The sequence below is a fragment of the Rhincodon typus genome, chromosome 16 (genome assembly GCF_021869965.1).
Source record: "Rhincodon typus isolate 14 chromosome 16, sRhiTyp1.1, whole genome shotgun sequence".
Classification (NCBI taxonomy): Eukaryota; Metazoa; Chordata; class Chondrichthyes; order Orectolobiformes; family Rhincodontidae; genus Rhincodon; species Rhincodon typus.
The window spans coordinates 10,353,128-10,371,211 of NC_063347.1; the positions used below are offsets into that span (position 1 = coordinate 10,353,128).

Genomic DNA, 18,084 nt, shown 5'->3' on the forward strand with positions numbered 1-18,084 from the left:
TTGTTCAGGATGTCAAAGCTGCTGAGCTTTTCCAGCAACTTTGACATCCTGAACAAAAACAACATGTTGTTTCTGGGCTACATTCAACTTACTAATCGGCTTTACTGGAAAACAAAAACAAAAACTGAGCTTTAGACTTTCTGTCACAGGATTCTAAGGCAGTCAGCCTAGAAGTCTCAACTTGTTATAAACAAGTCCAAAAAATAAATCACTTTTGTCCTCAAAGGACACTATTCAATTAAAGGCATTAGGTAGCAGTCAGAAGCAGCAATTCTGTGATTATCTTGATCCCTGCTGACATATACAGGATTGATCTTTGCTCGAAATGAGTGTTTCCTGTTTTGGATGGAAGTCAATAGAGCACTACCCATTCAAGTCACTAGTCCTTCCTAATTAAAGCTAATGAACATTCCTTTCAACTGAAATTTTAAAACTATTTTCCACAACGCAAAAATTGAGGCTTCTGCAATCTGAAATGCACCAGGAAATGTAATAATAGCCTATACCACAGAAAAGTAAGGGAACATGGAAGTAACAAGAACTACAGCTCCATCTGTCACAATTAAAATGAAAAATTGAGAATGAAAACAGATGGCTGTTATACTTACATAAAGATATCATCTCGGTCCATAATGTGGTTTAAGGCTTCATCTTGTCGATATGTTTTGTGGAACCGATGATTATAAACGTCAGCAACCACCATCTATGAAAGAAAAATACGGGAGTTATATGTCATGAAAAAAAAACACAATTACAGTGTAGTATACTTACAGTGTGCATGTTAATTTGATACTGAATTTAGTCTTGGAGAATTTTTTTTAAAATTGTGAAGATACTTGGAAAAAGATTAGTGTGGGTGAGTGAATAACAAATTTAGATTTCATTCCCTTTCAAGGTAACCTACTTGAACATTCTAATGCTATAATCAACTTTAAATCTGCTGTGAAGACAGTGAGACAGTAATTTCTGTTTTTTAAAATATCAAACTTGTTTGGACTCGGTAGGTGGTCTTGGATCTGGACCTTCTGGCCCAGGGGTTGGGATATAACATTGTTCCACGAGAGCCCCTAACTATCGTTGGTGTGTTGTGATGCCTTAACAATTGTACTTCCCTGATTAGTAATCCTTCATGCATGTCACTAGATCAATCAGAGGCCATCATAATGCACCATACTCAATATTCATCCCAACGATTGCACCAGCAATTTTTCTTTGACCAAGGACAGTGGGAGTCTTGATCATAGCTCTTTCTATATCCACCATCATAAAAATTCTTGGCAAAGTCAATTACTTTCACATTGCTGATTGAATAAACACAGAAACAGACGCTTCAATCTGATCTTGGGAAAAAATATCTAAGGATTCTGTTTTCTCCAGCACTGGAGCAACCATTCCCTCTTTCAAATGGAGGCATTTCACCCAACTAGACAGCTTGCAGGAAGATTGGCCATCGCTATAACCGCACGAAATCAGATAAAACAATGCATCGATTGTACCAGGTTCATTCACATGATCTATCTGGTCACTAGGTTATTTAGAACAGTGTCATTAATCTTTGGAATTCTGGGTCACTGATTATATTCAAGACGGAGTTAGATAGATCTATTAGAGGTGAAAAGTTATGGAAGGTAGGCAAAGTGGAGTTGAGGTGATGATCTTACTGAATGGTGGAGCCAAAATGTGGAATTGAATGCCCTATCCTTGTTACTTTACCGTACTTCTGCTCTTATTTCTAACATTCCACGTTAAATTGAACATTTAACCCAAAAACTGGATTACAATGAGAACATTTGTGGAATGCAATTATTTTAGTAATAGGAAATTTGCCAATGTGGACTAGCTTCCTTAATATATCACTGCAGATGTTTAAGATTCATAAACATCTGAAATATTAGAAGCGTTTAAATTGAACAAAAATAAGTTCTACTTCCAGATCTAAAAAACAAACTGTACATTTTAAAAATTGAACTTAGAATGTGAAACAAGCTGTTTTGTGGTTAGTTTTGGTCAATTTGATGCAAGATGCAAGTGAAAATCCATGAACATATTTAAGTCAAATTAGATATTCTTACAAAAATCTATGGATTCTGCTTTTCCATTACAGGCATATCACACAAGACAAGACTTAAGGAATCTCCATAAACTCCAAGTACTCAACCCAAGAGTATTTTTTTGGATGGGGAATGGATATCAGTGGCAACGCCAATATTTGTTGCCCATCCCCAACTGCCCTTGGACTGAGTGGCCTTCTAGGCTATTGTCTGGAGTCATGTGGATACCAGGCCAGACAAGGGTAGTGGATTGCCTTTCCAAAAGGACATTAATGAACCAGATGGACTTTTCATGAAACTAGATTTTAATTTCAGATTTACTAACAATTTAAATTCCACCAGCTGCAGGGAAGGGAATTAAACTGATGTCAGCATTAGCTTCTGGATTATGGGTCTATTGACATTACCACTATGCCACCATCTCACTGTCACTGGTCAATTAACAGGAGAAGTTCAACATCTTATCAAGTGGACAATTTAGTACCAGGATTTCATTAGAAATATCATAAACAGCACATCTCAAACAGAACTTGGACATTTCCCATTCAATATTAAAGATTAATAATGTGAAAATCTTCAGCAGTTTAACTTCTGACTCTGCTTAGTGACAAAAGTAGTTACACAATTCCAGAATCTCATTTTCTTAAGCTATAGGAAAACAAAAATGCCAAGTTCCACATTTTTCAACTTGTGTAGCACTACTTTCTTCAGCAATGCAGCTAAATTTACAAAGCTAAGATTAAAATAGTGCAATCATGGCCTGAAAATTATTTCAATAATATATTCTGGGAACAGAAAAACGTAAGCTGAAACACAAGTAGCAGAAAGAGAAATTTAAAATGGTCCAACAAATTATTTAATAGGTCTTGTGCTGATTCAGGATCTTAAAGCAACCCCAACTGTGGTTATGAAAAATATAGTGGCCAAAACAAAGGTTACAACTGGAAAAGAGGGCAGTGAGGACCGAAGTCACAACATCAAGTTTCAAAATAGAGCCTGTATTACCTTATCAATCTGAATATTTGTGCAAAAACAGTGGGTGACTTGTTTTGCTAAAATAACAGACATAACCAGAATTTAAGATGAAATAACAATTGAAAATATTTATGCTATACAACCTGCAATGTTTTTCTTTCCAAGTTTGCAATCTCTTTTCTATTATGATTTGTAAAGATTCATAGAACATAGAGCAGTACTGCACAGTACAGGCCCTTGCGCCCACAATATTGTGTCGACCTATTATCCTACTAAGATCAATCTACCCTGCACACCCTACATTTTACTATCCTCCACGTGCCTATCCAAGAGTTGCTTCGAAGTCTCTATAGTATCTGACCCCACTACCCCACAGCACATTCCACATGCCCACCACTCTCTGTGTGAAGAGCCTACCTCTGACATCTCCCCTATACCTTCCTCCAATCACCTTAAAATTATGCCCCCTTGTAATAGTCATTTCCGCCCTGGGAAAAAGTCTCTGGCTATCCACTCTATCTATGCCTCTCATCATCTTGTAAACCTCTATCAAGTCACCTCTCATCCTTCTTCGCTCCAGTGAGAAAAGCCCTAGCTCCCTCAACCTTTCCTCATAAGACCCGCCCTCCAGTCCAGGCAGCATCCTGGTAAATCTCCTCTGCACCCTCTCTAAAGCTTCCACATCTTTCCTATAATGCGGTGACAAGAACTGAACACAATATTCCAAGTGTGGTCTACCAGCTTTTCATAGATCTGCAGCATAACCTCGCAGCTCTTAAACTCAATTCCCCTGCCAATGAAAGCCAACACACCATACGCCTTCTTTACAACCCTATCAATTTGGGTAGCAACTTTGAGGGATCTATGGACGTGGACCCCGAGATTCCTCTGTTCCTCCACACTGCCGAGAATCCTGCCATTAACCCTGTATTCTGCTTTCAAATTCGACCAAATTCATGGTATCATATTTTCCTTTGTCAACCCCACCCTGCCAGAATTCAAAAGCCATTATTTGCCATGGGTTGACATGAACTATTTGTCATGGCGACACAAGAGAAAGGAAGCCTCCAAGAAGTGTTAATGGTAATTTTTGAATTAAAAAAACTGGTAGAAAAAGTCAACTACATTTTAGCTGTATAAACTTGATCTGTTACAGACCAGTAAATTTATTAAAACATTAGTTCAACAAGTCCAACGAGCAATGGATGAAGAAGTTATCATCTGAACGCTCCCCGTGCAAAAGTTCAGATCAAGAACTTTTCTTCACATTAACTGCTTCTCTCCATAGATTGTGCCAGAACTGCTTAATATTTCCAGCATCTGCGGTATTTTGACTTTATTTCATTGTTTCGTGTATGTTGGTGATTTCTCATCTAGGTCATCATTAATTCTGCAGGCACTTGGACATTGGGAGTTAACACGTTTTCTAATTAACTATAGTTAACAGTTTTACGAAGCTTAATCATTTGATGCTCAGAGATATTCAGAACAAGAATACAAACATGCCAAATACTTTCCTGATACTAAAACCTCAACTATAGAAACACCACTATTATGGACAGGAAATATTTCCAAATGCTCAGATTTTGATTCAATCCTCAGGTCAGATTAGACATTTTGCAAATCTGTTGACAGAATGCACTAGCATGTACATCGTGTAGGCAAGCAGCTTCCGAGTACAGAAATTCTAATGTTTAATGCAATTCTTCAGTCATGATTTGACCAATTTACCTTTTCTGCAGCTACTCCCGAGATTTGAGAGAGGGCTGTACACAGGTCAGAAATTGCACCCATCTTTGGAACAATTATTCTGTACTGTAAAATTAACAAGTCAACATTAATAATTGCAAGAATTTTAAAAAGTTTTTTTAAAAATTGTCTTGTACACATCAAAACGGAACCACAAGAACAGCAAATTTTAAAAGGCACAACAATTTTTGCTGCATGAGTAAAGGGTGCTGCTTGGTTGGCAAGTGGACTCTAGTAACAATGCTGCATGGAGACAAGGGGAACAGTTATCCCTCAAGCTTTTGTTAAAATTTGAAGCAGGCAAGTCAACCAGGATTACCCGAGGTGTTGCATTAGCAAACACAACCACTTTCTCATGCAGTATAAAACTGTTTTTTTTTGAAATTTGGTACACTTGAATTCTGGTCTGATGAGAGCAAGACAAAAGCTTTGACAGCACAGCTCTTTCCTTAGTAATACTCAAATAGATGTCTTTAGTGAGAGCTGGAAATGACATTATTTACTCAGAAATGCGTCTTGTTTACAGTATCTGCGGAGATGATGGTACAGAAGTGAGCTGCGAAAAAAACTGATTGCCCTACTTCAAAAACAGGATTATTCCCACATGATAAGTTATGCACAAATTAATAATAGCTATCAACTTTCAAATTTATAATCTTAATGACAACATAGGGTCTTGGTACCTAGAAAGACATTGAGAATCCGGCATTTACAGCCAGGTGGTAATTCTGCCTGTTATGCCTGTCCTGAGTCCTTGCTCAGGCAATACTACTGCCCTGCATTTTTCCCCATTTGTCTATTTCTTCCCCTGCTTCATGTATTATCTAAACTTCCTGAATATTGCCACAGCATCTCCCTTTGAAATTTACAGTAGCAAATTATTCTATTTTCCAACAAATTTTTTTCTAATCTGTCAATTTCAGAAATTTAAACTTGTTGCCAAATCCTTAACTAGAGGGAACAAAAAACAAAATAAATTTCTGGGGAGATTCAGGTCTGGAAGCATCTGTGGAGGAAAAGAAACAAGTGAAAGGTTTAAGCCCAATGACCCTTCTTCAGTCCCTTCCCTGAAGTCGTTGGACTTGAAACATCGTTTTCTCTGGTGCTGCCAGACCTGCTGAGTTTCTGCATTTGTCATTTTATTTCCAGTACCTGCAGTTCTTTGTTTTAGCTCAATTATAGGAAGTTGTCTTTCATCAAAACCAAAACCAATGATTTTTAAAACATGCATCAAATCTTGTCGGCCTTTTTTGCTTCACAGGAAGTGGACCCACTATCTCAAATCTCTTAATTATATAGTTACCTACCCTACCATGCTGATTATCGTACAATAGTTTATTGCAGAGAACCTGATCATACCTGGGTTGGCCTAGATGAGTCTGCCCGCACAAGAAAGATTTCCATCGTGCGGTCCTTCTTCATAGGTAATGGAAGAGTTAAGTAACAGAAAGGGTCAAATGTTACAGAAATTTTTGAACACTGAGGACAAACTAGAGTGGATTTAAAAAGCCCATGGAAGATGTCCACAATGATGGAGTTGTTTCTTAACCTGTGATTTTCCCATGCTTCTTTAGCCACTACCTACAACCAAAAAGAGGACAGAACATTTGTTTGGTGCTGCACATCATTAATGAGGAATATGTATTATTATGAAGCCACATTGTGTATTCAGGATATTCCAAAATATCTCACATTTATTAGACTACTTCTGAATGCTACATCAGCATAATGCAAGGTCCCACCAAGAGAAGATCAATAAAAATCCAAAACACACAAAGGTATCTGACAAAGATGTATTAGCCAAGGTAGCAGTAGAGCATCTTGCCGTTCTTTAAATAGTATCATGATATTTTACATCTACACATGCAGCCAGACAGAAGCTTGGTTTTAGATTTTAGCCTAAGTTTGGACCTCAGGGTGCACAATGGTGTGAGAAAATGTTGCTCTAGTTAACATACTCAAATGAGCACTGGGGCTTTTGGAATAGAGGCAAGAAAACTAATAGAACTAAGCTGATATTAAAGATGTATATGCAAGTAGCAGTTTTTGCTACAACTCAGTTAACAGGGCTGACAACAGACTTTTCAGCAGATTTTGGAATGGAATAAGCTCTATTATTTTACAATGAATTTTTACTGAAGTGCATATTAATGAATTGGTCTGCAAACTGTCACGCAGCATATAAGAGGACATATCAAATGTAACTAAACTGTTGATAAATGCATACAAAGAAAGGCAGAGTTGGACAACAGAGGTATAACCTAGTGCAATGGATGCCATTTAATGCCACACTTTTTAAACATTGAGGAAAACATCAATAAGATTTTTAATGGATTAATTATACGTAAGGAAAATTTTCATAGTCAAGCAAAAGAAATAAAAGCTTAGCTTGTACGAGTGGACATAAAGATGCTGGAGCTTAAAACTCCTTTGCTAAAGAATGTGAACAAGAGCAAGTAGCAAAGTGCATTACCCTGTAAACTTGAAGGTGACGTACAATCAGTTGAGAACTGGATATTATTGCCTGCACACATGTTAATTTCTACTGTTTGGCAATAAAAGGCTTGCTGCAACCAATTGATAAAGATTTAATGCCTTGAAAATATGACACCAACAGGCAGAGGGGAAAGTGACAATCACTGTCCTGTTACTGCTCTGAGTCACACTCAGAAACAATTAGTGATAAATTTAGAAGGATCATATTTCCAAACTTTGATTTTGGGAGGAAATTTAAATATTTATCCTATGGAAGTAATTCAACAGATGTGAAACATTTTGGAACAGATTGAGGCTATGAAATAAATAGAAAATTCTGTTTTATTCAATGTTCACTGTGTAATAAGCAGACTTGCATTATTTTGAGGGTTTATTCAGCCAGTCCTACCTCATCTTCCCTCCCATTGGCATCTTTAAGTTCTAAGTAGGGCTTTTTCTTCACACGATTTAAATCTTCATGCAAGCCATCTAAAAGAAATGCAAGTAGCTCTTGAGAATCCTGTTGCTGGTATCCTGAAAACTGGGGAGCAAAACACCCAACCTGGGTCTGGAGAGAGAAAGAATTTCATACTTAACTGGATGATTTTCATTTTAAACATGCACTTAATTTGGTAATAAGTATTTATAATGAAGGTTTTAAAATGCTGTTTTAATTATTCCTGTAATAACTTAAAATTATTTCAAACATTCCACCAGCACAAATCTCTAGTTGGTAGGTACTAGTATAAAGCTGCCCTATAAATCAACTTTACATTTAAAGATTTAATTATAACATTCTGTAGCATATGTTTCCTTCTATTCATGTTGATTAGTAGCCTTGGAATACAATTAGATTGGTTTGCTCATTTAAATAATTGATTTTCCATAAAGAACTGGCTTCTTACATAGTTAGTCAAGACTTCACAATCTTGAAGAATATAATTTGTCAGTTACACAAAGTAGACAGAATTATACTCCACTGGTACGTGTTAGCATCCATCCATGATTCCTTGCATTCAAGAACAAGTATTATTTAATTTTCTACAACATTACTTAGAAATTTGCACAAAATACTGGATTCTGATGACAGGAAATAGATAGCCATATATGGTTTACCACCAATAATGTTAAAAATACGGGCAGAGACAAAGATGCACTTCTAAAAATCTTTAGGCTGCAATGGGTTACCCTTCTATGCATTTTTAAATCAATGTGTTCAGACATGTTACGACATGAAATCAAAAGTTGTTGGAGAAACTCAACAGGTCTGGCAACACCTGTGTTATTGTGAAAATAAAACAGAGAACCAGACCCAAGGTTCACTTGACTTGAAACACTTTTCTCTTCTCAAATGCTGTCACATATCAAGTTTCTCCAGCAATTTTTGTTTTTATTTGTTTCATATCACCAGCATCCGCAGTTCTTTGTTTTCAATTGCGACACTGAGCAGGTGGGACTTGAATGCAGGGATATTACCACTGTGCCACAAGAACCCTTGGAATGCCTTTCTAGATATTTTCTAATTGACCTGTACAGAGATGTTGTTATACACTTGGGACAGGTAGGACTTGAATGTTGTCTCCTAGCTCAAAAAGGTAAGGGACGTTTTCAGTGCAGCACAAGAGCCTTGAAATGCCTTTTTTTATTATGTTCTTACTATAAATGACCGTTTTTATACCCGCACTAACAAATCACCCAAGGTACTTTTCAAATATAATCCACAAGCACTAAATGATCTATATTTGAAATTAATCAATTTATGTGCAAAAGCCAGCAAGGACAAGGCAAACCACCAAAAGGTGAGGAACGAGCTTGTCTCCTAGGGAAAACAGGCAGAAATCCTAATATAACACAATGGCCTTTGTTTCATTAGATGGACAGATATACACAAAATCAAAAACTAGTCTTATGTGGGGAATTATATGGCGATTATTATATATTATATGGAAATTAGGTTTTAGCAATTGCTGTAACATGTATTGTAAAAATATTAATGTATTAATTTGTTACTGCCTTCATTTAGTAGGTCTCACTTACACAGTCTGATGAAAATAGTTACAGCATATCACAGATATTAAGTCTGGTAAGAAAGTGTGACAATCTGCTTGAAACTAGGTGGGAGGGCACAAGATACGGATACAAAGCTTTGACGTAAAATAGAAACTGACAAATTCTAGATCTTAACCCATGGCAGCACGGTGGTACAGTGGTTAGCACTGCTGCCTCACAGCGCCAGGGACCCGGGTTCAATTCCAGCCTCGGGTGACTGTCTGTGTGGAGTTTGCATGTTCTCCCCGTGTCTGCGTGGGTTTCCTCCGGGTGCTCTAGTGTCCTCCCACAGTCCAAAGATGTGCAGGTTAGGTGGATTGGCCATGCGAAATTGCCCGTAGTGTTCAGGGGGGTGGGATGTTCCGAGGTTCGGTGTGGACTTGTTGGGCTGAAGGGCCTGTTTCCACACTGTAGGGATTCTATGATTCTATGATAAACTCATTCCATCCTTCCAAGGTAGTGAGTTGTACTTTAATATATCTTAAAATCTAACCTTCAAAAATTACTACAAATTAAGCAATGCAAAAGAATCCACCAGAACCTACTTTAAACATCCGAGGTGCCACATAAGAGCTTCTCCCTGACCACATCTGTTTGATGAGCTCAGCATAGGCTTCAGCAATTTCTCCCCTCATTCCCAAAGGATTTTCCCGATTCAGTTCTTCTTCGTACTTTCCTTGTAGGAAGTAATCAGTCAATGGACCAGTATTACTCAAACACTAAAAAAATTAAAATGGAAAACATTTTAAATGTATTCAAATCTGTCCCTAAGAAAAGTTAGTATAGCTAGGTAATAAGAACATACAATAACAATTCAAGCTATTTTCGCAGAAAATTTCTTGAATCTTACCTGCAATGCTGAATTCATGAAGCACGTATTACCAAGATTACTTAGGCCACAAAGTCCTGCTTGGCTTGGTGCATGAGATTCCCTATAATAATAAGAACTGTTGTGTGAAGATCCATAACCACTTGACCTGAAAAAAACAAACAAACAATAAGCTAAACTGTTGAAAATTGGAAAAAAAAAGGTAAAAATATTTTACCCCAGAGATCGTATGAAATCTATACGTTTAAGGAAGTGTCTGGGCCAGCTAATGAAGGAAATTTACATTGGTTTAGACCAATGTGTGAAAGGTTAGTTTTACTGCACTGATGAGGTCTTGCTGCAATAGTAATCCTACTCAGTAAGAGAGGAATTGCAGGTGCAGACATTCGGTTTATATGCTTGGTTGAGGAGTCAATGGCACGAAGCTACCATCTTGGCATTAAGATTGAATACCTCCAAGTCAGAATCCTGCCTAAACATAAGAAATCAAACGTTATCATGTGAAATATCAGTAAAATTGTGTTTTTGGACAACTATATATGACAGTATCATTAGACACAAAATTACACTGCATTACAAAAGCAGCGTGAAGGAGAAATGGAGCAGCAACTCAAAATACTAAAAAAAAAAGTCTTCATCTTAAAATGGTAAGGATTTTCCCTACAAATTTAGAACAGTGGAAAAGTTATGTCAGCACAACTTTAATTCAAAAGGAAATCATACCAAACAGTAAAGCCATGCAATGGAGTTTCCAATGGTACTTTTGGCTAGTTCAAAATGAGTCATTCACCAAACTGTCACCTGAAAATATCACGAAGAATAGACTCTAGCAGAGGTTTGTTGAGATAGTGGACAGAAGTTAAAGGTTCACTATTAAAGCATGCACACAACTTTTATTTTAAAAAGGTCTGAAATACAAAGTCTAATTCATTTTCGCCTTCACAACACAGGAATTGGGGGTAAGAAATAATAGTTTTACAAACTCATTAAACTTCCAGGCAACAGATAATGGAACAATCTGTGCTTCTCTCAGGACTTTTATACAAAGACTTAATTAAATTTCTAGATACTTCAGTAATTGTTTTGGATGGGGAGGGAGAAAAGCCTTTTGGACATTAGTTCTTTTAAAATGTAAAAATATGAGGTTCGATTTCTTAAGCATTTATGATTTAAATTGAAATCAGTCAACTGAGCAAACAACAGGGAGCCCCAGGTCTGCGGTCAGACAGGTATCTTATTAGAGCTAAGATCCTTATGTGAAATTGTGTATGGCCATTGAATAGGACAACTGACCAGAAAAGAAAATATAGATTTAGTTGAATGAAGATAGATTTTGAAATTAAAAGCCACCGGGTCACCTTTTTTAAAAAAAGTTTGAAATAAAAACTGACTGAGGCATTTAAGGCTATGTCTTTCCACCATGCAGGTACACTCACCCCCTGGTGGAGCTGGAGCTGTTTAATATGTAGCTGGAGTTGCTGGAGTTGTTGCTCTCACCATTAGAGACTGTAGAAGGGGAGGACAAGGACGAGTAGGAGTTGCAGCTAGTCGAGGATTTTGGAGAGGTAGATAAATTTCTGCTGGTGGCAGTGCTGGATCTGTCATAAAAACAAAGGCACGAACATGGATTTACAAATCATATTGCCAGATGCAAGGCAACATGAGCAGTCTTGCAGCCTAGCAATACAATTACTCAAAAAAACTAAGCAAGGGGGATTATAAATTTTATTCTGTCAGAAGTTAATCGATCACTACAGAACATTAACTGGAACAGAGGTTGTATGTATATCTTTTACAAGGATCGCTCACTGTTTCTGGTGATTTCAGAAAAGCAAAATAAAAGAAATAATAAACAATAGAGGGGAAAGACAGAAAGAAAAGGGGCAGAATATAATGTCTGGTCACCGTGTTGTATGGTATGGAGCGAATGCTGGAAACCTTGGTAGGTTTCCAGCAATTCTACTTTGTAGAAAAGAATATAACCCACGTTCCTCTATAAATACAAACATACAGTTGCAATTCATTCAACCTGCAGCTCAGTTCTCTCTGATTAAAAACTGAATTAAGGACAATGTATAACAAGGTGTAGAGCTGGATGAACACAGCAGGCCAAGCAGCATTAGAGGAGCAAGAAAGCTGACGTTTCGGGCCTAGACCCTTCTTCAGAAATGAATCATCTGCAGTTCCTATTATCTCTAAGGACAATGTATATTCCTTTGAATTATAAAGAAGCAGATTAGCTGAATGGTCCAAACAATTAATTAAAACTGATTATTAGAGTTTTTTTTCTTTAAAATCTAGCTTTTTTTAAAAAAAAGTCTTTGCAAAACCTTAACATGAAAGCAAAACAGGATATAGACAATTACTCTCAAAAATCAAATGAAATCAAGTGCATGATATTGTAAAACCACATCTTTAAATGATCTCACACATCCATCCTGAGATGGACACGACAGTTAATAGTGAAAATAATGTATTGTTTAACATCCACATACCAACTAATAGTTTTAGATCAACTAAATATGTTGTGTATTTAGGTTTGCTTTAAACATTTAATTGAAAGTTACAGTCACTGTTGTATTTGATGCAGACAACGTGCAAGTGCAGAGATGTGTATTCTCAAAATTTTCACAATTAATGATTTACTTCAGAGGCCATGGCGAGCAGTGACAAAAACAGCAGTGTTCCACAGGGATTGCAGACGGGTTTAATTTTGTTTGTCATTTATATAAATGATTTGGATGAGAATTTAGGGGGCATGGTTAGTAAGTTTGTGGATGACACCAAAATTCATGATATAGTCAAGAACGAAGAAGATTCCTGAGATTACAAAGTGATCTTGATTAATTGGGCCAACGGGCTAAGGAGTGGCAGATGGAGTTTAATTTGGTTAAATATGAGATATTGCATTTTGGTAAGCAAACAAGAACAGGACTTACACAGTAAATGGTAGGGCCCTGACTAGTGTTGTCAAACAGGGAGACCTAGGGGTTCAGGTACATAATTTTTTGAAAGTTGTGTTACAGGTAGACAGGGCGATTATGGCCACAATTAGCATGCTTGCTTTCAATGCTCAGACCATTGAGTATAGGAGTTGGGACATCAGATTGAAGTTGTCCAAGACGTTGGTGAGACCACTTTAGGAGTGCTGCGTACAGTTCTCGTCGGCCTGCTGCAGGAAGGATATGATTAAATTGGAGAGAGTTCAGAAAAGATTTACCAGAACGTTGCTGGGACCGGAGGGTTTAGGTTATAAGGAGAGACTGGATAGGCTGCAACCTTCTCCACTGGAGCAGAGGAGGTTGAGGGGTGACCTTATTGACATGTATAAAATCATGAGGGGCAGAGATAAGGTGAATAGCAAAGGTCTTAACTAGGGTGGGGGAGGTTCAAAACTAGGGTCATATTTTTAAGGTGAGGGGAGAAAGGTCTAAAAAAAGGACCTGAGGGGCAACTTTTTCCACAGAGGGTGGTTTGTATGTGGAATGAACTGCCAGAGGGAGTGGTAAATGCAGGTATAAGTTAGAACATTTAAAAGATATTTGGATGGATACACGAATAAGGAAGGGTTTAGAGGGATATGGGCTAAATGCAGGCAAATAGGATTAGTTTAGTTTGGGGAATTTGGTCAGCTTGGACTGGTTGGACCAAAGGATCTGTTTCCATGCTGTTTGACTATAAACTTTACGATTCTATAATGTGGCTCCAAATGTCAGTTCACTACTTATCCTCAAACACCTTACCCTACTAATCAGCATTCTGCAAACTAAAAAAAATGGAATAAAGGTAGAAAAATATTTTTTGAAATCGAGACAATGAGAATATAAATCTCAAGACATTTAGCTTTAGAATTTAAAGCTGATATTAAATGCACAATTCTCAGGCCTTTAACTGTAGATGCTAATATAAACAGTTAAAATGATATGTTTCTGACAGCTGCCATAAGCCTCACCAATTGAACTCCTGCAAGATACTTGGAAACCGGTGGCAGGTAGAAAAAGTAAATTATTGCAGAAAATCAACTACGGCCTTGCCATAAAGTACCACAATTCTCTACCCAACGTCCACTTACGAAAAAACCCTTTACAGCCTGAAGTTCAAATCGAGTCAACTATTTTCAGGCATTCATCAACAGTAGCAATTCTAACAAGGGAAAGCACGTGGCAGCTTGGATCATATTTACAACAGGCTGGCTGACAAAATTCAGCAAGTTCAAATCAAATTGCAAGTCAACTTCATGAATCCACTTATTTTTCTTTAATTTGCATTTGTATTGTGCATCATATCTGAAAGGGCTGAAATAATTATGGGTGTAAAAGCATTTGTACGTTGTATTTTGTTACATTAAAAGCAAAGAAGCAAACTTAATCATGCAAATTAAAGTCTGAATAAACCATAGGGATATTAAACCAAACATTTATCCCCAGGAATAGGTTCTAAAAACCATCTTAAGGATGAGAGATTGAATGTTTTAGGTAGGGAACTCAAGAGCTCAAGATCATGACTGCCAGTGGAGAAATTATGCGGACTGGGCATGCAGAAAGCCACAACCGGAAGACCACACAGTTCTGGAGTTGAAAGAAGTTACTTAAATAACAATGAGCGAGTCCACAGGAAATATGAACGCAAAGACAAGTATTCAAAACAGAGACAATACTGGATTAAAAGCCAATACACATAAGAAAATTTGTGCACAAGATTTTTGGAATATTTGATATACAAGATTGTTGGCACGGATGAGTTGGGCCAAAGGGTCTGTTTTCTTGATGTAAGACTATAACTCTAAGATCTCAAAGAGCTCTGTGATAGCTATAATGTTAATGTTTTTTGGTGTTACTAGTTGAAGGTAATAATGGTAAGATAATACAGAACATCCCAGTCTCCGAATTATGTATAGAATTTAAGATCTATCTGAACCACCCAAACATAAAGTAAGACATTGTACAAAATTTATTCCAAACAGCTGGCACCTTAGTACTGCATAGGCTCTTTGTACCTTGGTTAAAAATGATGCCAAAGTTCAAACTGAACTCAAGTAATTGAGATGACATGCTCATTTCCAGAAACAGGATTTCAACTTTTGAGACCTAAAGGATATAGTAACGTCACCTAATGGAAAACTTAAAACAAAAAAAAGGTTGACAAAATGCTTTAGAAAATCCAGTGGCTGTAAAGTGCTTTTATAAAAATGAAATTCTTTTGAATTGAATCTAGAGCAAAACTGAATACCCATATTGAGATGACAGGATCACCAACGGTACAAAAAATTTTTTTACATTCCTCCATTTACAGATTTTGCACAAAATTATAACTTCCAAAATTTCATTTTGAATTAATGCAATGTAACTGTAGCAACTTTTTCCATGTTGATTTTTTGAATACTCTGAGTGATTTCTCACATTTGGTGAAGGTCGTGCTAGTACCCTGCGTCAGTTAAAATGGCCAGCAGCAACTCGAGGCTTTAAGCTTCAATATGAGCTGGTACAGTGAGCATACAAACCTTAAAAGATTGTGCACAATTAGAAAAAAGTGGAGTTAGTGAATTAATGGTGCTATATTTTTAGATTAGGACTTCTCCTCTAAAATGGAGAAGAGAAGAAAGAATGCAGCTGGAAGAAAGAAAACTGCCAAATGTTTACGGTATTTTTAAAAAGTGTTCAATAGTTTAAAAAGTTAAAAAAGACAAAGGCAATTTAAAATATAATGGAGTCATACAAGACATATGGAATGTAAAGGAGAAAAGCAAGACAATTAAGTACTTTATTAATGATTTGGGGCAGTATGGTGGCTCAGTGGTTAGCACTGCTGCCTCACAAACCTAGGGACTTGGGTTCAATTCCAGCCGCAGGTGACGTCTGTGTAGAGTTTGTACATTCTCCCCGTGGCTGTGTGGGTTTTCTACCACAGTCCAAAGATGTGCAGGCTAGGTAGATTGGCCATGCTAATTTGCCCATAGTGTTCAGGGGTGTGTAGGTTAGGTGCGTTAGCCATAGGAAATGTGGGGTTACAGGGAAAGGGCAGGGGAATGGGTCTAGATGGGATGCCCATTGAAAGGTCAGTGTGGACTTTTTGGGCTGAATGGCCCGTTTCCACACTGTACGGATTCTATGGATTTGCTAGTTAGCTGAAGCTATTACAACAGATGAACAGTAGCAGTATTGTAATTGGTTCAGAGACGATGCCTTATTCTTAGCTTCTCGCACATTAGTTTTCTCTTTTCCCCTTCTGAAGTTACTGGCTTCCATAGATGTTAGTTATTCCCACAATACTGCACAGCAGCATCACTCAAATGCAACCTTCAAAAAGGAGTGCAGGCAGCACTGTAATCACCAGGGACATGCACTAAGTGCAATTCTGTTTTCAACTAACAGCTTCACACATCTTCACACAATGGCAACATGCAGATAGAAATCGGCTTGGCTTATTTCCCGCCTCCTAATCAGTAACATTGATTTTTCTGATGAGATCACAGCAAGACCAAAAACTGCATCTATCCTTCCGAGAGGGCCCATCATTTTCACCAATGGGGGAATCTATTTTTAAAATAATCTTTAAAGACAATGCTGAAGATTACAAAATATGCCAACTAAGTGTGGACTCTTTAACAGCACAATTATTGATCACACATTTATAGAGCTGTACAACATGGAAGCAGACCCTTTGGTCCAACTCATCCATGCCGACCAGATAACAAATTAATCTAGTCCCATTTGTCAGCACTTGGTCCATATCCCTCTAAACCCTTCCTTCTCATATACTCGTTCAGATGCCTTTTAAATGTTGTAATTGTACCAGCCTCCACCACTTCCTCTGGCAGCTAATTCCATGATTTCACGCAGAGGGCAGTGCATACATTGTCCCTTACATCCCTTTTAAATCTTTCCCCTCTCACCTTAAAGTTACGCCCTCTGGTTTTAGATTCCCCTACCCTCGGAAAAGACCTTGACTATTCACCCTATCCATGTCCCTCATGATTTTATAAACCTCTACACGTCATCCCTTAGCCTCCGAAACTCCAGAGAAAACAGCCCCAGCCTATGCAGCCTCTACCTAAGGCTCAAGTCCTCCAACCCTGGCAACATCCTTGTAAATCTTTTCTGAATCTTTTCAAGTTTCACAACATCCTTCCTATAGCAGGGGGACCAGTATTGTATGCCGCATTCCAAAAGTGGCCTAACTAATGTCCTGTACAGCTGCAACATGACTCCCCAACTCCTATACTCAATGCACTAACCAATAAAAGCATACCAAGGCCTTCTTTACTATCTTATCTACCTGGGACTCCACTTTTCAAGGAACAATGAACGTACACCGCAAGGTCTTTGTCAGCAACATGCCCCAGGGCCTTACCATTAAGTGCACAAGTCATGGCTAAATAATTCAAACGATAATCTTAAGATCATACACACAAGAACACAGGATACAGATATGCTCATGTTACCTCCAGAGATTAAATGTTAATCACAAATTTTCAGAAATCACACGATGCAAGGTTATAGTCCACAAGGTTTATTTGAAAACACAAACTTTTGGAGCCTTACTCCTTTACACGTTAGGAACAGAGGTAATATCAGACACAGAATTTCTAAGTAAAAGTTCAAAGGGTCGCATCACTGCCGAGGATTTATTAAACAAACCTAAGATGCTGTTAAATCTTTAATCAGTTCGGTTTTAATTGATTAATACGTATATGTAAGACACACACACGTGAATCTATATTTGTGGATACATTCTATTCTGTTCAAAAAGCACACAATTTATAGACAATGTGGCATTTTATAAATTCCTACTTTAGAACTACAACCAGTCTGACTCCAAACCAAAACACAAACAGATTCTAAACAAGGCCTCACACCTAACATCGAGATAGTAAGAACTGCCAATGCTGGAGTCAGAGATAACAGTGTGGAGCTGGAGGAACACAGCAGGCCAGGCAGCATCAGAGGAGTAGGAAAG

The 18,084-nt window shown here is 37.6% G+C and overlaps 1 protein-coding gene across 2 annotated transcripts in view; it reads right to left on the minus strand.

Annotated features, from left to right (window-relative positions):
- The window catches only part of usp4 (ubiquitin specific peptidase 4 (proto-oncogene)), a 49,869-nt gene that overhangs the window by 30,825 nt on the left and 960 nt on the right, over positions 1-18,084 (minus strand). The window contains exons 2-8 of one of the 2 annotated variants that reach the window (XM_020510382.2): positions 11,565-11,726; positions 10,150-10,276; positions 9,845-10,018; positions 7,660-7,818; positions 6,135-6,356; positions 4,758-4,841; positions 609-703 (exon numbers count right to left, since the gene is read on the minus strand). In XM_020510382.2, coding sequence (XP_020365971.2) covers positions 609-703; positions 4,758-4,841; positions 6,135-6,356; positions 7,660-7,818; positions 9,845-10,018; positions 10,150-10,167 — 752 coding nt within the window. In that variant the 5' untranslated portion in view covers positions 10,168-10,276; positions 11,565-11,726. The remainder of the gene's footprint in view (positions 1-608; positions 704-4,757; positions 4,842-6,134; positions 6,357-7,659; positions 7,819-9,844; positions 10,019-10,149; positions 10,277-11,564; positions 11,727-18,084) is intronic. The other variant, XM_020510383.2, reaches the window with a different exon arrangement.